The 21,100-nt window shown below is 43.5% G+C and overlaps 1 protein-coding gene across 1 annotated transcript in view; it reads right to left on the minus strand.

Moving 5' to 3' along the window:
• The window catches only part of gria3b (glutamate receptor, ionotropic, AMPA 3b), a 293,069-nt gene that overhangs the window by 144,587 nt on the left and 127,382 nt on the right, over positions 1–21,100 (minus strand). Inside the window, exons 4-6 of the mRNA XM_067997137.1 lie at positions 13,653–13,840; positions 10,237–10,290; positions 1,767–1,928 (exon numbers count right to left, since the gene is read on the minus strand). Of these exons, the coding sequence (XP_067853238.1) occupies positions 1,767–1,928; positions 10,237–10,290; positions 13,653–13,840 (404 nt within the window). The remainder of the gene's footprint in view (positions 1–1,766; positions 1,929–10,236; positions 10,291–13,652; positions 13,841–21,100) is intronic.

A 21,100-nucleotide genomic window follows, 5' to 3' on the forward strand; every position in this document is an offset into this window, starting at 1 on the left:
TCTTAATATTAGGACAAAATGGATGCTCCCACTGCTATCTTCTAACATTAAAATTAGCTGTTGGGGGAGTGCTGCTGCACGTTGGAATCAGTCAGACTGAGGTGAGTCTGAGGTCTGAATCCCTTATAAAAAGGTTTCCTAACCAGTAGCTGGAGTATAACTGCAGTCTCACTTTATCCCTATTTTCTGAGATGGAATATTTTCCCCAAAAGATAGATGTACCCTTTTGTCGTACGGCCCAGAACAGCTTAGTGTCACACTTGTGGGGTGATTATTAACCTACACAGAATGCAATGCAGGAAAGAGAAGCAATAATGCCCATCTTGTGGTCCACAGAAAGAATTTGATCTTAGTATGTGCTGACTGCTCCATGAGTTGACGCCACTGCCCACACACAAGGAACAGAGGCCCGGAGCCTTAAAGAAGGGGGATGGGAAACCAAAAGTTGAAGAGGATAGTGGGTTAAATTGGGACCCTGAGAACATAAGAACATAAGAAATAGGAGCAGGAGTAGGCCATATGGCCCCTTGAGCCTGCTCCGCCATTCAATAAGATTATGGCTGATCTTCTACCTCAACTCCACTTACATGCCCAAACCCCATTTCCCTTGGTTCCTTTAGTGTCCAAATATCCATCGATCACAGTCTTGAATATACTCAACGACTGAGCTGGGATGGAGAATTCCAAAGAGTCACAACCCTCTGAGTGAAGATTAACGGAAGACTGAGGGCCCGAGAGTGGCGTGAGAGTGGAGTGAGAGACTGGAGAGGAACCAGGAGAATGGGAGCCCGATAGAGGTGTGGGGTACTGCACAGCACTTAATGGACAGGAGAGTGGGACCAGGTCAGCAAAAAGCAAGTACCCTCCCCAGGATAAGCTGTAGTACTATCCATCACAATGATTCACATATAAAACAAGTCTCTACCTTCAACCTACAAACAGAGACCTACATTTCTGGTCTAATATGTGAATATATAACGTATTACAAGTATGCAGATGACACCTAGCTCTATCTCACCACCACCTCTCTCAAACCCTCCACTGTCTCTGATTTGTCACGCTGGTTGTTCGACAGCCAGTATTAGATGAGTAGAAATTTCCTCCAACTAAATATTGGGAAGACTGAAGCCATTGTCTTCCATCCCCGCCACAAACTCCGTTCCCTTGCCACAGAGCCAATCCCTATTCCTGACCACTGTCTGAGGCTGAACCAGACCGTTCTCAACCTTGGCACCCTATTTGACCCTGAGATGAGCTTCTGACCACATATCCGCTCCATCACCAAGGCCGCCTACTTCCACCTCTGTAACATCACCCGTCTCCGCCCCTGCATCAGCTCATCTGCTGCTGAATCCCTCATCCACGCCTTTGTTAGCTCTTAGAGTTGACGATTCCAATGCTCTCCTGGTTGGCCTCCTCTCTTCCACCTTCCATAAACTTGATCTCATCCAAAACTCTACTGCCCGAATCCTAACCTGTTGTTTTATAATAATTTAACTAAAGCTACTTGGGACATTTTTCTACGTTAAACGTGCTTATAAATGCAAGTTTTTGTTGCAGTACCATAGTAGCTTTAAATAGTTTTTATTTCTGGTACTGATTCAGAAATTTTTGGAAGTTATTTTATCAAGTGGGTCTTTTAAACATTAATAAGACAGCCTGAAATATCCAAGTTGTTCTATTTTTAAGATCTGACCTACTCACCACTAAATTTCTGGCACAGCGCACTGTAGATGATTGAATATTTTACAGGGTGAAGATCATACCTTTAATGTGCTGGCGGCAGTTCCAGGGTACTCTCTCTGATCTAGCTTTGTCCACCTCTGCATGAATTTTTGCACCATCGGATCCTCATAATTCACAAGCTGGAAGCCAGTGACATTCACTCCTGTCTCCATAAATTTATCAAGTATAAGATCTGAGAAGCCCTGTAATGAACATAAAAGACAGACCATTGCAAATTAAGGCATTAAACCATTGAAACAAAATATTTTTCCGACACAATCTTTATTGATTATTTTCTCCCCACACAATGCCTTGTTCATTTTTAAAAATGTCTTAACTTGGCTATCCTGATGGCTGCTGTGGTACATACACTGTGTAGTGTAGAACTGAACTGCACAGATCAGAAAAGTCCCAGGTTTGATCCCTAGCCAGAGCTGAGTTAGTTAGATCTCAGTTTGGGTAGGAATGAGATGCTAAGAATGACTTCAGCATTCCCAGGCTAAGGAAGGTGAACAAAATCAGTCAGGATTTCTGTCTCAATTTTCTATCCAGGGGCTTGTTGGATAGTGCACATTTGTGAACATTGGTTAAGCATAAGATTACATTCAGCTATGATGCTTCCCAGTGATCAAATAGCCTGCCAATCTCACAGTGTATGTATACTTATGAAGAAAGTTGGTACTCTGAGAACCATACATCAGCATGAGTATGTGTTTTCAGGAGAGGAGAACAGAAAATTGGAGAAGCAGTGTTGTTATAAACATTCTCCCAACACTTAACTCATTCAAAGCAAAAACACCATTTCCCTATGCAGACCCATGTCTCCTAATAACTGAAACTTGCAACTCTAGAGGTGAATTGAATGGAATAGTATGCCAGAGGACTAACAATTACCCTTTTACCACATTATTTTGCACCAGAAACTGTGGCTGGGAAATTGGTCTCACGCCAGAAACCGGTGTGAAGTGGGCGGCGAGCCTGAAACGCGCACTTGAAGATGAAGTCCCGAGGCTCGCTGCAAATTGGGCCTCGGGCCTATATACATAATCCCAGCGAGCTGCAGACACCAATCCGACATTCTGATGCAGCTCGCCAGTCAGAGCCTTCTCAAAATCGGTTGGCTCAGACGCCGCGCTGGCCCGCAGGTAGGTCCTGGAAGGAGGTGGGGGGGTGAGGGGGGGAAGTGAACAGGAGAGGAGCGAGCATGGGCTGGCAACGGCTGGCAGTATTGCTGTAGAGACAGGAGGTGCACTCCTGCTCCACCTGGCTCCACATTAAGGTAAGTAAAACAATAAAAACTTGCCTGTTCTTTGGCGGCCTCCAGCAGTCCTTTTAAGGACCGCTAGTTAGGCCACCGAAGACCCGGAAAAACTGAGCGGAGCACGTGCGGCGTACGCTCTGCCCATTTTTTGCCGAATTTTGCGTTGAGGTCCTAAAATGGTCATCCGGCCTCCGATTAGCATATTTAAGGGGCCTAATGCCCGTTTTAGGAGGGTGCCCTGGGCTCTCGGAAGTTGCTGTCTGCCAAATTCAATTGAAAAGAAAATTGGGAGGGGCTTAAAACGGGTTGCTGATGTACTATCGCCCGTGTTACACTATCAAGACCAATTTCACCCCCTTATAGTCCCCATATCTCACCATCCAACTGCCCATGGAATGATTCCAGAGTTGTTGCCTTATCTCAAACATCATTCTATGTTGATTCACTGCTTTACCTATCTCTGTGCGTTTTGAAATTGATTGTGTGCCAATGTAGCAGCAATCAGAAGAAGGTATTGATCACTAGGAGTGGTCAGATTTAAAGAGCAAAGCACTCGACTGTCCTATGGGATTAAACGCATTCCAGGCAACAGATTTGCTGCCTTTCCCTGCCTCACCAGAAAAGCCTCAATAAAACTCAGTTGAGACAGTGCCACATTTCACCATCACAGCATTCTGAGATAGCTTCACTCATATATGGAATGAAGGTTACCCAAAGGGGTACAATGTTATCAAGGATTCAGGAGATATTGCAACCCATGAGACCAAAGCTGAGTCCTAAGGCTGATGTATAGCTTTGAAATCATTCCAAAGCTGTACTCAGTCAATGTTTCAATTTAATTGGGCATTTTTGGTCATTGCGCTCTAACTTCTTGGTGCATGAGGAAGTTGCCTTAAGAGAAGCAACAGGTGCAGCTTTTTGAAGAAATCGGCATGCAGGAAAGTACTGGCAAAATCTCTGTGCCCACATAATAAATTAATCCTTGGGCTAAAGATGGGTGATGATAGGATAAGAACTACTGTAAAATGCACAATAAACACAGCATCACTCAGCCTTGGAACTGTTTATTGTTCTGCATTACAACTGCTGCCGTGAAGAAAGGGCATCGCAAACAGCAGTGGAAAATAAGCTTTGAAATTATTTATCAAATAAAAACTCAGACCTGCTTTTGCAGCTAGTAATGAGCTCAAAGGTATGTGCTCAGAATTGATTTTGACAATGCAACCTGTTTTGACATGTGGCAAAGCTGTGTTCTTTACTGTCTAATTAGTAAAATCTGCACTGTTTTGACTCGCTACCTTATCTCAGCTGCTCCTAGTTAGTATACAGGCAATATTGTACCAAAGCCAATGTGTTATTCCCTCCTAGCATGAAGAGGAAAGGGCAATCATTTGCAAGCACCACATGCATGATTGAGTTGAGAAGGTCCAACTAATAAGTGACAAAATAGCAATAGTGAAACATCTGCAGTCCAACAAACTATGGATAGGATTTTTTCAGGCTGATTAAAAATCCTCACTGGGATTCCTACATTGTACGGGAGGCCTGATCAAAATACAAATGCAGAAAATATTTCTTTGAAAATGTCTATTCCTATAGATTTTCTGAGCTACCCAGTGAATTGTGAAATTGCCCAGCCAGGTTATCTTTGGAATTACAATACAGAATACATTTTCTCAGAGAATTTCAGGATGCAGTTATAATGTGATTTCTGTTTGTAAAGGAAGTGCTTTTTTGTTTTGCAATGATGAAAAAGCGACTTCAGAGTCAGGCCCTAACATAAATCCAGCTGATGGAGGCTATCTAACTCTGCTTGGGCGAGGCAACACACTGGGGTATAACTATAGTGTGATGTCAAGTTAGGATTAAAAAGTGCTTATATGATCCTTTTGACTCCTTTATAAACTTTTTTTTATTGTTTGAGGGTGCTGATGTATCTGCCCTCATTCTTGAAACACTTAGCGGGTTATACTGGATAACTCCCGAAACAGGATGCGGGGGTCGCAGTGCGCGATTAACCTGCGCTCGGTCATTCAGATGCAGGCAGCATGTAACATTTGTGCTGCCTTCTGTTTTACACGACTGCTGCGAGCAGCCAAGCCAAGCTGCGATGTTGAGTGGCTGCTCACCAGCAGGGGGCTCCGATATCGTGAGTGGCGAACACCACTTCAAGGCAGCCTGCATCTCTTATTTGCAAAATATAAGATACGGGTCCGCATGGAGTCTGAACGGAGATCAGATATCGCACATGTAAAACATAGATGCAGGTTCTGTCCCTATGTTTACAAACTGTTGAGTTATATTAAAACATGGAATAAAGGTTGCGCACTACTAAATCCCACATCCTCCAATCTGCACGCCAGACCTCACCAATCGCCGATCTGAGTTTGTACCAGGCCTGTGAGAGAGCGTGCAGAATGGTTCTCTGATGATGCACTAGAGGCCATGGTGCAAGAGGTGGGCAGAAGGAGGGGCATCCGATATCCCTAGGGGAGGGCAAGAGGCCCTTCAGACATATGCTCCCGAGGCAGTGAGAGGTAATAGGGGCCGAAGTCAATGCCAGGAGCATAGCACCATGAACATGGACGCAGTGCAGGAAGAAGTTCAATGCTTTGACAGGAGTGGTCAAGGTGAGTGAGGTCAACTGTCAAGTGGCATCTCCTACCAACTGCACCACTAGCCACATCCACTGCTCCACGCACTACACCCCCCATCACCCACATACCAACAAACTCTTACAATCAGTACTCAACTCTTCCAGTCAGATGCTTCCTTTCACCTTCACACATTACCACTGTTGCAAGTCACACACCCACAACTCACAGGTCACACACACGGGCAGCTATTCAACCGTGACAGCCACATCACCCAAACATCTTGCAGGACACTCACCGTCACACGTCCTGCTTTCTTGCAGGAAAAGGTGGCACATAACAGGAGGCGGCAAGTGACAGTGGCTCCATGGAACATGAACCCGTTGTCGCCTCTCAGGATGACAGCATTCCTGTCCCACCCCTGCCCCTCCGCCAGTGCCCTTGCTGTTGCCTGTCAGCTAGCCAGCTCACTCCCTGTAGAGTATTGAAACTTTATTATAGGAACATAGGAAGATAGGAACAGAAATAGACCATTTAGCGCCTCGTGCCTGTTCCACCATTCAGTGAGATCATGGTTGATCTGTGACCTAATTCCATATGCCCTCCTTAGCCCCATATCCCTTAATATCTGTGGTTAACAAAAGTCTATCAATCTCAGATTTAAAATTAACAACTGAGCTAGCATCAACTGCTGTTTGCAGAAGAGCGTTCCAAACTTCTACCACCCTTTGCATATAGGAACGGTTCCTAACTTCACTTCTTCAAGTCCTGGCTCTAAATTTTAGGCTATGTCCCCTACTCTTAGTATTCAAGTATACGAGACCTCCAAAAACAGGTACAAATGTATCAGCAGCCAGAAGCAATAATCTAGCAACTGTAAATCCTGCATGATTCCTTTAAATAGCACTAGTGGGGGGTCCTCCGCGCTGTTTACAATCTGTTCAGCTGTGCGATTTTAAGACAGTGCATTGGCTGGAGCGTTGAGTTCCAAAATAGCACCTGCCCCTTTAAATCAGCATTGCACACCGATCTATTGCATATTCTCCCTACGTTACATATTGCCAGCGTTCGTTATCTGCATGTGCACAAACGCCTTTACCAAGATGGCATCCGTGCACGTCACACTAGAAATGTGCAAGCGCATTCCGGAAGCCATTTTGGGTCCTCAAGAGGCCTTTAACGCCTACAAATGGGCGCTATGTGGCCCAATTTATAACCCTTAAAATTTACTGGCTGGGAAAAGAACTCTGCACACAGAATCATAGAAAGGTTCCAGCATGGAAGGGGGCCATTCGGCCCATTGAGTCCTTACTGGCTCTATGTTAGAGCAATCCAGCTAGTCCTACTCCCTCGCCCTTTCTCCAGAGCCCTGCAAATTTTTTCCTTTCAAGTACTTATCCAGTTTCCTTTTGAAGGCCATGATTGAATCTGCCTCCACCACCCCCTCGGGCAGTGCATTCCAGATCCTAACCACTCGCTGTATAAAAAAGTTTTTCCTCATGTCACCTTTGGTTCTTTTGTCTTAAATCTATGTCCTCTGGTCCTTGACTCTTCCGTCATTGGGAACAGTTTCTCTCGTTCTACTCTGTCTGGACTCTTCATGATTTTCAATACCTCTGTTGGCCAGGGGCTGCAGAAAACTACTGAGTTTAATTCGAATTGCTAACAAAGACACTAACTTTTGAACTGAGGTGACCTGGAGTACAGTCACTGGTCTGAACTGGCCAGAACCGGTTTGAATTCATTCTGCTTCTTAGAGGGACAAAGGAGCTTTGATGAGACACCAGGCCTTATTTAGAAAAGGAGTAATGAGGTGATGCTACCTAGCCCCTTGGAAGAGAGCCAATCAGGGGATGACACTGACCACTCGAAGAACTTTAAGCCAACCGGAGAAGACAGCATCATTCGAAAAGACAGACTTGGGAATAAAACTGAAGAATTGCAGGCTTGGTGCCAGTGTGTTTGTGAGGGAGGCTCCGGAGACTAACCATCGTGGAAGTAGGGACCCTACGTCAGGGAAGTAGAGACTACGTCAGGGACGTAGAGATGACGTTGAGAGAGAGAGAACGAATCGCCTGACCAGCGTTATCTCTCCTTTCCGGGTAATATAATATCCTTTCTATTCTGTGACCACTCAGGGAATGTTAGTCAGAGAAACCTAGTGGGTGTGCGTTTAAATCTTAATACTCAGGGAGTGTTAGTCAGGGAAACCTTGTGGGTGTGCATTTAAATCCTAGTTTGAGTATAAAACTGTATAACCTGCTGTAAACTGCATGCCTATATCTAACCAGACGTATAAGCGGTATGTACATGATCTAATAACGTTAATAAAGCGAATTGAGAATTAAGAGAGAATTGACTCTTCTGCCCTGTGTACTAAGCCAAAACCGTAACCGGTGACTTCCGGTCAACACCTCTCTATCAAATCTCCTCGCAACTGTCTCTGTTTCAAGGAGAACAACCCCAGCTTCTCTAATCTATCCATGTAACTAAAGTCCCTCATCCCTGGAATCATTCTAGTAAATCTCTTCTGAACCCTCTCTAAGGCCTTCACATCTTTCCTGAAGTGCGGTGCCCAGAACTGGACAGAATACTCCAGTTGTGGCTGAACCAATGTTTTATAAAGGTTCATCATGACTTCCATACTTTTGTACTCTATGCCTCTATTTATGAAGCCCAGGTTCCCTTCTGCTTTTTTAACCGCTTTCTCAACCTGCCCTGCCACCTTCAAAGATTTGTGCACATATACCCCCAGATCTCTCTGTTTCTGTACTCCTTTTAGAGTTGTGCCCTCTAGTTTATATTGCCTCTCCTCGTTTTTCCTACCGAAATGTATCACTTTGCATTTTTCTGTGTTAAATTTCTTCTGCCACGTGTCTGCCCATTCCACCAGCCTGTCTATATCCCCTTGAAGTCTATCACTATCCTCCTTACTGTTTACTACCCTTCCAAGTTTTGTGTCATGTGCAAATTTTGAAATTGTGCCCGGTACATCCAAGTCCAAGTCATTAATAAATATCAAGAAAGGCAGTGGTCCCAGCACTGACCCCTGGAGAACACCACTGTACACCTCCCTCCAGTCCGAAAAACAACCGTTCACCACTACTCTCTGTTTCCTGTCCCTTAGCCAATTCTGTATCCATGTTGCTACTGCCCCCTTTATTCCATGGGTCGCAATCTTGGTGATAAGCCTACCGTGTGGCACTTTATCAAACGCCTTTTGAAAATCCATATACACCACATCAACTGCATTGCCCTCATCTAACCACATAGAATTACGTATAATTTAAAGCATAGAAACAGGCCATTTGGCTGAACTGATCTATGGTGGTGTTTATGCTCCACACAAGCCTCCTCCCAGTCTCCTTCATCTCACCCTATCAACATATCCTTCTATTCCTTTCTCCCTCATGTACTTATCTAGCTTCCCCTTAAATGCATCTATGCTATTCGCCTCAACCACTCCATGTGGTAGCAAGTTCTACATTCTAATCGCTCTCTGGGTAACAAAGTTTCTCTTGAATTCCCTATTGGATTTATTAATGACTATCTTATATTTATGGCCCCTAGTTCTGGTCTCCCCCACAAGTGGAAACATATTCTTTACGCCTACCCTATCAAACCCTTTCATAATCTTAAAGACTTCTATCAGGTCACTCCTCAGTCTTCTCTTTTCTAGAAAAAAGAGGCCCAGCCTGTTCAGTCTTTCCTGATAGTTATAACCTCTCAGTTCTGCTATCATCCTTGTAAATCTTTTTTGCACCTTCTCCAGTGCCTCTATACCCTTTTTGTAACATGGAGACCAGGGGGCTAATTTTAACCCCCAACAACGGGTGGGTTGGGGGTGGGTGGGAGTTGAAAGTAGTTGCTTTCTCGCGACCACAAAATTTTCTGACTTTGCATTCCCAGTGGGAAGCCTGTACTTTTACGTGCCCATGTTAAACTCAGAAGTGGAGCGGGTTGCAGTTGTGACCCAAAAGACAACTATTTTCAACTTCCACCCGCCCCCAACCCACCCGTTCTTGAGGGTTAAAATTACCTCCAAGAACTGTGCACAGTACTCTAAGTGTGGTCTAACCGAGATTCTATATAAATTTAACATAACTTCTCTGCTTTTCAATTCTTTTTCTCTAGAAATGAATCCCAATGCTTTGCTTGCATTTGTTATGGCCTTGTTAACCTGTTTTGCTACTTTTAATGACTTGTGAATCTGTACCCCTGGATCCCTTTGCTCCTCTACCCCATTTACACTCCTATTTTCCAAGGAGAATGTGGCATCCCTAGATGCAGGGTAAAGTTCCCTCTACTCTTTTCTGACAATGTATCCAGTGCCCAATTTCAGAAGCAGTCCCTCAACCACACGAATGCAACATTTTCCATTTAGTACACAACCCATCCTTTGGTCTCTCTGGTTGACAATTAGTGTCAGTTTTGTGCTGTGGGCCAATAGCCATTTGGCATTGGATTTAGACTGCCCAAACTAATTTCACTTGAATTCTTATAATCAGCAGACAAAGATTTCCATCCATTATTCTGGGCTGGATTTGAACTTAAGAGGTAAAAGATCAGTTGCTAACTCATTGTACCATTCAGTCATCCTATGGCTCTATCTTGTCATAGCACTATCATTCAATCAACCATAAAGAAAGCACTTACCAGAGTAGCCAGCATATAATGGTAACCTCTGATGTTTTTGCCAACGTTTACTGCCTGTGTCACAAAAGAAAAGAATAATCTGTGAAAAAGTTGCTTGAATGAATCTGCACTTTAAATTCTACTCAGACTATAAGTGAAACCACACTACAAATGTTTTAGCCAGCACCACAAGGCAGGGGTATCATTCTGGTGAATCTGCGGTGTACCCCCTCCAAGGCCCATACATCTTTCCTGAGAATCGGCCCCCAAAATTGAATGCGGTGCTACAGATGGGGTCTGACCAAGGTTCTGAATGACTGATGCAGCACTTCCTCACTTTTGTATTCCATCCCCTTCAGATAAAGGTCAACATTCCATTAACCTTTTTTATTACTTTTTGTATCTGTGCACTAGTTTTTAATGATTTGTATACATGGAGATCTAAATCCTTTTGCTCCTCCACAGTTCCTAGTCTCTCACCATTAAGAAAAAATTCCGAACTGTCTTTCTTGGATCCTAAGTGGATGACCTCACAGTTCCCCATATTAAACTTCATCTGCCATAGTTTTGCCCTCTGACTTAGTCTGTCTATGTCCCTTTGTAATTTCCTGCTCCCATCAACACAACTTACTATGCTTCCTAACTTAGCGCCATCTACAAACTTGGATATACAACTCCCTGGGGTAGAAATGCGCTTTGCCCATTTTCCGGGCGTAAAACGGGCGCAATGCATACCAATTTAACAGTGAGACAGCCTGCACCCAATCTGTGCAGGCATTTGGCCCACCACTAAATTCGTCAGGCCCATTTTAAGGGTGTCCCAGGCAGCCACCTTAAACAGGCATTAGGCCCCTTACATATGTTATTGAAGGGCCTAACGCCTGTTGAAGGATCCCTCTGTAAATTGGTATACGACAAGCAGAGCAGGCATCTGGTCTATCCTGCTCGGGATTCAGTAGCCCTGTAGCTGCCAACTAAAGGTAAGTGTTATTAAAATTTCCTTCGAAAAAAAACCCTTCTGTGGAGCCAGGAGGAGCAGGAGTGCTCCCAGTCCTCATAATCGGCCCTCCACCTCATTTCCCGCTCCAACCCTTTCCCAGGACTTACCAATGGGCCACTGGCGGCGAGGCAAGTGGTCCGACATTCGACACTTCCAATGCGTGAGCTGCCTGTGGAGGCGTAACAGGCATAAAATGCTAATGAAGCCTGAGGGACAAATTTGGGCTGGCCTCAGGCCTCTTGGTTCGGGCGCTTGCAGCCTTTCGCAGCACCAGGTCTAGTCCCGAAAACGAGCCCAGATGAAATTCTATCCCTCTATTCCTTCATCCAAGTCATCAATAAATGTAGTGAAAAGTTGAGGCCTCAGTACAGATCCCTAGGGAACACCACTTGTCACTTCCCGTCAATCAGAGAACATTCCCTTTACCCCTATTCTCTGTCTCTTGCCTCCCAACCAATTATCAACCCATGCCACAAGGCTGCCTCCAGTTCCGTGCATTTTCATTTTTGCTAATAATCTCTTGTGCGGAAATGTATTGAATGCCTTCTGGAAGTCCATATAGACAACATCCATAGGCACTCCCCTATCCACCATGCTAGTGACCTCCTCAAAAAATGCAACCAGATCAATTCTTGATTTACCTTACCTCCTGCTTTTTTCAAATTTGGTGGTGCCCTACACGATGGCACTTGGCCTTTCATCTTAGTTTTCTCAATTTAAAAAAAATCACACTACAGGAAGGCAGGAATTGACAGGGGAGTTTGAGTAATAAGAACGTAGCTTCTGTGGAAACATGTCTCAAAAATTACTAGAATTAGTGCATGCTATCAACTTTTCCTATATCTTAAAGGTCCAGTCTCCTGCTGTATAATCAGAGATGTAGTGAATGTAATTCCTCAGCATAGATGTAGGAAGTAAATCTAATTTTACCATCTCTTTATATCTTTGTCTCTATGGGTTTTTCTACTCTACTGGCTGGCAGTACACGCCTCACCTTCCCGTCGGTACACATTTAGATTCTATAATTTTCTAATATTACATCTATCCATTCCCTTGCTTGTCTTTGCTGTCTCTTGATCTATTAGCATCAACTTTTCTAGACAGTAACATCCCAACACCTTTCCTGTGATTCCTGAATAATGTGCCCACATCATGTTATTTTTCTTATTAGATTCGGCCTTAACAGTCTTTCCTTGTGCTAGTGAAAGATCATTTATTAATCATGCTTCTTGTTCAATTGATTTTCAATGTGTGCCTTTAGCAGTGTAACTTAAACCTTTTTTTTGTATGCATTGAAAAAATTCTTCTACACTCTAAGGAATGTAGTTTCCTATGAATGTAGCTCAACATAAATCAGCCTACATTGCTTCAGATATATTCAAGATGAAAGAATTATGTAGTTGCACAGTTCCAAGTAAGATCAATGAGGGTTATGACATTGAAAGAATTTTTTGATGCAATTGTTATATTTTATTTTGGTATTGGCACCATGAAGGAATTTTTATTGCACCTGCAGCAAAAGTCTAGCATGAGGCTACTGGTGCTGCCCCGATCTTAAAAACAACATCATAAACAAGATTGCCTCCAAGAGATGTTCTCACATCAAGTTTACTGTACCATTACAAAGCTTGTCTTTTCACTCACTTTTATTTAAAACCTTAGCGCCCTTCTGGCACTTTTCCATTGACTGAAGAGCTGACTATCCCATCAGGTCTTTTCAATCAATAGGAAATAGACTAGCAGTTCAGTAGATTGTTCAATCCCACTCTGCATGGAGTTTTGCACATCCCCACCATAATGGTGTAAAAGGCTAGCACAACCACACACACATTCTTTGCTTCCTCCTCAAATGGTGCTGGTACTGCATAACAATTGAATGAAGGAATAACCAAAGCCGTCATAATGAAATAATTATTATTTATCTTTTAAACTGCAAAATTTAATGCTGCAAGCAATGGAAGTAGTCAGTCTGGGTGGTGCAGTGGGTTACACACTAGCCTATTTATGGAGAGACTTATTTTCCACTTTAACAGCTGCAGTGAAAAGCAAGAGGAAAGAAGATGTAAGTAACATATTATGACCATTGCTGTAAACCTTGTGAGTTGACCTTCAAAACCATATTATTCAATTCAGCTCACAATCTTGCACAACCAACACCACGAACACTAATGCTATTACAGTGATCCTCTTATAATGTGTATATGGAGTAGCAGCTCAAAGGGAACAGGATTACAGGACTCTTGCTGAATAAATTGGACATTAGCAGTAGGTAGTCCTGTGGGGATGTGAGGATGGATGTGGCTTTGCATTGCAACAGAAAGGCCTGCTATTGCATTACCATCACTAGGCTTAACAGGATCACAGTGCCACTACAGTGAATACAAAGCAATCATTTATTTATTTTTGTAAAAGAAGATATTACACGAATAGCAGTTACCTGATCCATGATAGCATTCAGTCTGTTTAGTTCACAGTCTATTAAATATCTTCTTTCTTGTCTCTTATCCATTTCCTCAAAGATCCGCCTGTACTCTATCACATCAGTGATGCTTCCAACTGACTTTGCTGTAACTTTCCAGTTATTCTGGACGGCAGCTTCCATAATTACCTGAAGGATGGAATATCCTGATAAAGGAAAAGAAGCATAAATTTAAGAACTATAATTGCCCAATTATTTATGAAGATGAATTTTGTAGAGTTTGATATTTGACAGTTGTGCAGGTAGGAGCTGAGGAAACCAATCTGACAAAACATCTAGTTTGTAATGTCACATGCTCTGAACATAGTCAGGCTTTTGCAGAAGAGCATTATTTCAGGTTTGTGCTACACACCATTGGTCCAGAGTTCTTGCCAGTCACAAAGGGAGCCAGGGGATGAAGAGCACGGCCTGAAGTTTCCTCCGCATTTGCGCCCAGAGACGCGCATCATTTGGGCGCAAACTAATTACGTGGCTTAAAAGATGGTGTAAATTTGGGCCTAAGTAAGTTACGCCCAAGCCTCCTCCATCTTTTACATCCAACCATCAAACGCTCCGTCCAAAAGAACTAGTGCCCACAAAACTGTCCACGCCCCCAACTCTGAAATGTGACTATGAAGAGTGTCTCTTCACATTGCGACCGCTATTTTATGTTAGATATCCTTGTAAAAACTTTTTTCCACACTGGCGAGTCCGATCTCTGTTCCACCTGTCTGTTTCCTGTGTTTTCAGTTTGTGACGATTGGAAGGCTGTCATTTTTATGCCAGGCAAAATTACACTCCCTGCAGCTACTGTAAATAAATACATAAGGTCAGGAGTTTGTACAGCCTGACTTTTTCTGAAATAAATAAATAATTTAACGAGACTGCATTGAAATGAAGTGGACTAACAGTCAGCATATAGTCTACTAACATGAGTCTTGATTTGGGTTCTTTTTGGAACATTTTGGCCAGTAATTATAATAGAGGTTATTTGCATTTTCCTACTGCTCTTTGAAAGAAAACAATGATGTGCACAAACTTCTGACTTTCTTAATTAAAGCAGCAACTTTACCTCTCCAAACTTCTGAGCACCAGCAACACACACGTATACACGTGCCAATAATAATAATTAATGCAATTATAATGCAGGCAGTTCCTAGTAATAATAAATGCAGGTCCAACTGTATCTTACCAATATTAGTATAAATATGTGATAATAATAAAACAGAGAACAGAGAATGTTAAGGGGAAATTTGATAGAGGCGTTCAAGATCATGAACGATTTTGACCGAGAAAATAAGGAGAAACTGTTTCCAGTGGCAGAAGGGTTGGTAACCAGAGGACACAGATCGGCAAAAGAGCCAAAGGCAACATGAGGAAGCATTTTTTTTATGCAGCGTCCCAATCTGCGATTGCAACTCAATTGAAGGTAAGTATTTGTGCTTCTGGGTTTCCCACGCGCCAGGCAGCCAAATTGACAGGCCGGCTGCCTGATGGAAGGGAAAAGAGCCGTGAATCGGAGAGGGTGGAGGGAGAGAGAGTGATGGTGGTCCGTGGAAGAAATCGGGGTGGGGATGTAGACATTGGGTGGGCTTTGGAGAAGATTGGGGGGGTCTACCATCGGGGGGTGAGATGCACCATTGGGGCGGGGGTGTGCACCATCATGGGGACGTGCACCATTGGGAGCAGGGGGGTATCCACCATCGGGAGGGGTCTGCCATCAGGGGGCGATCCACCATCGGTTGGGGGGGGGGGGGGGCGCGGCCGATCATAAGGGTCCGATCACACCAGGTAAGTTTGTTGGGCCTGTATGATGCACTCCTGCTCATCCTGGCCCACAAGCAGTGCAATAAAGGCACTCACCTCATGGATTCAGCCCTAGTCGCCTGCTTTCAACTGACCTGAATCAGAAGCGATGGGAAACCTGAACAGGTAAAGTTAAATTCGTTTGACATTTTTAATACACAAAAAATTATGTGCCTCAACTATTGCAATGAGGCGATTGCCCCTTTAAATATTGGCCTGCTGGCTTTAAGTGGGCCTGGGACTTCCGGGTTTCTGTTGCGCGTGCGCCTGGATTAAACCTGGAAGTGGGTGCGTTGTAAGGAAATATAGTTTCTATACCGCCATGTGACACAGGGTAATATGATTCCTTGTTTTCTGATAATTACCGCTTAAATACTTGCTTGTATTGATCTTTAATTTTGTTCACATAAAAGATCATCACTATAACCAATTGGTGTCAAGTCGAAATATATAAATCTCACACGCACTGAAGTCGGGATGCGGTCCCACTCCAAAAACAAACTATTTTTATTGCTCACCCTCCCCTATCCCACCCGTTCTGGGGGGTTAAAATTACCCCCATAGCTTCAGTAGTTGGCAAGTGGGCTTATGGTTGTTTCCATTCCTCAAAATAAACCATATTGCAAGGGGGGAGGGGACGGACAGAATAGTAAACACAGCCTCCATCACTAAGTGCAAAAGACTAATAGCATTCCACAACTGAAGCTACAGAACCATTTTTATTCAAAAGTAAAAAAGAAAGACCCATCTTGACAATATCAGTCTGACTCCTCAGATAGTTAGCACCTAAACGTCAGCTCAGGAAGCAGTAGTGCCAGGTTTTTATGGGGTTGCCCCTGATCTGCACCCAGGGCTATTAGAGGAAATCAGTGTACAAAGCCATCTGACATTCCCTTGCATGCAATTTACATGGCTGCACCCTCTTCAGGCACAGTCAGGTGGAGCCACCATAATAAACACAGATGAAGCTCGGGTGCAGTGCTGTCCAGGAGCAGAATGGGAGAAAGATTGCCGCTCATCGTACCTCTGCATCACACTCATTTTTGGGGCACTATTTGGGCACTGGAAATCTATCCTGGGGAGTTTAAGAGTCACAGAACAGAGGAGGAGACTATTAGAAACAAGATACAGGTTGAGAAATCATAGGAACTGGGGTAAATGAATCAATTCTGCACTCCAAGCGGAGAATTGCGATCAAGGGGTGCAAGGGTGTTCAAGATCAATTGGAAATTTGGTGCTACACTGTTGTAGCCTGAGTTCCGTTGAAGCACAACTTCTTGCTGGAAGTGTGGAATTGGTGAATTTACCCCACTGAATGAGCAGGAAGAGAAAATAATAGATGCATTGGATCAACATGGAGGGAGAGAATCTTTTTAAAAATGTCAAGTCATTTATAAAGCTATATATATTTAATTTTAAATAGATGTTTGGGGAGTTCTTTGGATAAAATACACTCCTATACATTCTCAGATATGTCCCAAAGCATATTGCAAACAAAGAATTGTATGGTGTGCAGTGATTGTTATTATGTAGTCAAATGAGGCAATCATTTTGCACATAACAAGCGATCACAAGCAGAAATGAGATGATAACCAGTTAGTCTGTTTTTGAGAGAAATGTTGGCCAGGACACCAGGAGAACTCCCTGCTCTTCTTCAAATAGTCCTGTGGAATCTTTCATCTCAGCACAGGGAAATGGCGACGGGACCTCTGTTTCACATTTCATCCAAACAATGCCACCTCTGACAGTGCAGTACTTCCTGCGTTAGCCAAATTATGTGCTCAAGTCCTGGAGTGGGCATTGAATTTACAACTTTCTGAGCCAACCTGACACTTTGCCAGTAAGTTGGTATAATGGCCTTAAGTCTAGGCTCCAGATTTTCCTCTCAGCTGTTTGGCAAAATCATTTAGTTACTACACTGTGCATTTTTCACTACTGTTGATAACTGCTGGACTAAAATATGCACTAGCTAGATATTAATTCTCCGCCATTAGTATTCTAGCAGTCTTTACTCCAGTAACACAAATACTGCTGGCAGGAAGGAGAGGATCGCTCAGTCTTACTCAGTAGGCAAATGTGGACCACTTACAAGCAGTAAAATAGCTTTCTTTTAATCACCTGGAATGTACTTTAAATACACAGCTGGAGTCCTGGCCCAACGGAACAAAACTCTAGCTGGTTGGTAGAGGAAATGGATCAGTTAAGAGCCAATACAATAAAACTCAACAGTGTAGCATTAATCTTTGTTCAGCCTTAATATTGCTCTCTTGCAAGTAGAAAAGTGGAAAACTGCGAGAAACGATTACTATGCCTTTATATCAACCATTAGTGATTCATTTATGTAGTATAAAGAAAGAAATTTCTATGAATTATTGCAATGAAAATAGCTCACACTGTGTCAGAGTATTGTCATCTCACCCCTAGAGACTTTCAGAAGAACTGAAGATCTTCTTTCTCTATTATTGCCAGTTAAAGGGCACCAAAGTGAAATGAATGCTGACTATGAGTCAGAGAACAAATCCTACCCTGAACTTGGCACTGTTTTCTGTAGTCTGTGTCTGACAGGTCATAGGATCGAGAATGTAAAGAATCGAAAGGTCACAACAATGCTGGGGTGTCAATATCAGCGACGTGTTAGCTGCAAGATTGATGATCCACAAAACTGACACAGACTGCAAAGCCATTTAAACATTATTGAGCTGTGTTTATTTTTCAAAGTGACATACATCCCAGCTGGTTATACCGTTAAACCAAAGTGAGTGACACCTGCCGTGGCTCGCTGATGGGAATGAGGGTATTTAATTCCAAAACTGTGGATTGAGGTGCACTGGTAGGAGGAATACAGAATTACAACTGACACATTCCGCATCTATCACTGAAATGCTCAGAATTGCCTCCAAGAGCAAATATCATGATAAATCCATTAAAACAGAAAGTGCAGGAAATATACAGCAGGTCTGTCAGCATCTGAAAGAGAAAGGGCAGGTCAACATTTCCAGTAGGACCCTTCATCAGAACTGAATAAGGCTCTGCACCCAAAACATTAATCTATCTTCTCTCCTTCGGATGCTGATGGTTTTGTGGATTTCCACCATTTTCTGTTTTCAATTCAGATTTCCAGCATTTGTAATTTTTCTTTTTAGCTGAATTGTTCTGTTGCCAGGGCTGCCATCCTTCATCTTGATGATTGTATATACACAAAAGGACGTAGTTACATTGTTAATCTGAATTAATATTTAATATTATATATATAAATATTAATTTAATATTAAATTAATATTTATAAATATTTTTAAAGTTTTTGGCTCAATTGCTATCTGCAAAATGTTTTTTATTCAATTCCAGTTTCCTGGAGTTAAAGGCTAGCGGTCTTTGTGACTATTGGTGTAAATGGATAAAACTACCAATTGTGCAGGTGATACATAATGGGGAGGCAATTTTACTAAGTACCTTCAATGTTTTACCTACGTTACAGGCACTATATTAATGCAAGTTGTTGTTGTTGATTGGGGGCAGGGGGGAAGAAAGGGATGGTCTGGACAAGTTAACACTGACCTGCAGGGTATGTCTGATCAGCATGTACTTGTTTATTTATACAATTAAATAAATTATGTAGGTACCCGGCTATTTTTAAAAAAATGTCATTTGTAGAGGTATGCTTCTGGCGAAACCATTTTGATCAGGAGATGCCACAGAATAAAAGTACAAGATAACACCTTCTTATCTTAGAATGTATCCAGTGTAAAAGATTTGCAAAAAAATATCGAAGGAACAAAAACTATCCTTTGCATGAGAATTATAGCACAGTTTAGTGAATATTAGAGAAAGCTTGCACTGAAAATATATTATCAAACAGTACTTCGATATCAAGTGGACTTGATTATATGATCACAGAGAAATAATCAGCCATGCCCTGAATTCATTAAGTAGGAATTTATGAAGCCTATAAAGGATTTTTCCCCATCTCTGCTAAAATTGAATTATAAAGCTTAACCAATACCAGTATTGTGCTCATAAAGGTCCATGGGGAAATGCCTTTCAGTTTAGTCAGTACATTAAGGGGTATTTTGAAACTGTATCCTGTTTGTACTATTGATCATGGAAAAGCCATACATGCCCTCACCGTTCTCTCAGGAGACATTTTCCTTCTTCAGATTTTAATCTCAATTACTTTATGGCTGTGGGCTATATGCATGGCTCTACAATCAGTAATGACATTACATCTCAAAAATCATGTCAGTGATCATGTACTCACTTTTGGGTGACTTAGGACAAGACCTCAGGGGTTAAATTGGATAAGGCCCGATACCAGGCGTAGGGGTCGCGGTGCACTGTTAACCAGCGGCCGGTATTACCGATGCAGGCAGCATGCGAGATTCGTGCTGTATCCTCATTTCCACGATTTCCACGTGCAGCCAGCGCTACCCGCGCCATTGAGTGGCTGCATGCACCAGCAGGAAGCCCAATATGGTGCGTGGCCAGCACTAGGTAAAGGCAGCCGGCACCTCTTAAAGGGGAGGTGCACTGTCAACAGAAGCAGTGCAGGATGACAGGCTGAAAGACTGGAGCGGCAAGAGGGTGTACCCCGAGGTTATCTAACAGTTCCCTCTGTCTTGCAGGAGAAAGTAACGCATAATAGCCAGCAGACCGAAAGACCCGAGGGAGGACAGGCACGCCCACATGTCCTCACCCCCCTGGAGAAGACCGTGCTGCACATCATTGGGCGGGCCATTGCTGTGGCTGTGGCCACTGGTCGCTGTAGGTCCCAACAAAGGGGATCTCTGCATACCTAATCCTCCTTCTCGTTTCCCACTTCTCCCTCATCCCACAGTCTTTTCTGACTCACGTGCTGCAGATGCTGTCAGCACGCATGCCTTACTTGCTCCTATCCCTGCTCCACAACTCAACCCGTCTCCCTTTGTCATTGAAGATATCCAAGAACTGGAGCAGGCACTGTCCGAGGTGGAGGAGGAGGAGGACACTGATAACAAAGCCGCACTGTCACTCAATCTGACACTCACATCCACTAGCTCAGATACTGACACTGCACGTTCTTTAGATGCTAGGTTAGAGGAGGGATCTGCACGTGGTGAGACACCAGGCACAAGTGCGCAGGAGCCAGGGTGGGAGGAACGGATACCACAGGTGCCAGCTCACCCGAGGGCGAGGTTGCACAATGGTTCTGCTGCCGAGGCGTCAGATGATGACTTTGATGGGCCAAGCTACAGAAGGCGGCTGATGGGAGTACACCATCAAATGCTTGGTGCACTGGAAAGCCTGCCAGAAAGCCTGCTCACAATGTCAAGGGGCATGGAGGAGTCCACCTCGAATTTGGCACAGGGCTTTGCGCAGAGCTTGGAGCCCATCCTTACCCACATGGAATGGGTGGTCACCTCCATCAGCACACCTGTGGAACCCACCATGATGCAGCGTCTGATGACTGATGTAGCGGCTTCCATTGCAGTACAAACCGATGTCATCAAAGGTCTGCATGCTTCAGTTGAAGCTCAGACTGCTTCAATGGAAGCTCAGGCTAATGCTATGGCAGCTCATTCAGCTGGTTTGGAAGCGCAAGCTGCTGCTATCGTGGCCGTGGGTACCACAGTGGAACGGGGCTTCCA

This window comes from Heptranchias perlo, chromosome 15, assembly GCF_035084215.1.
Source record: "Heptranchias perlo isolate sHepPer1 chromosome 15, sHepPer1.hap1, whole genome shotgun sequence".
Lineage (NCBI taxonomy): Eukaryota > Metazoa > Chordata > Chondrichthyes > Hexanchiformes > Hexanchidae > Heptranchias > Heptranchias perlo.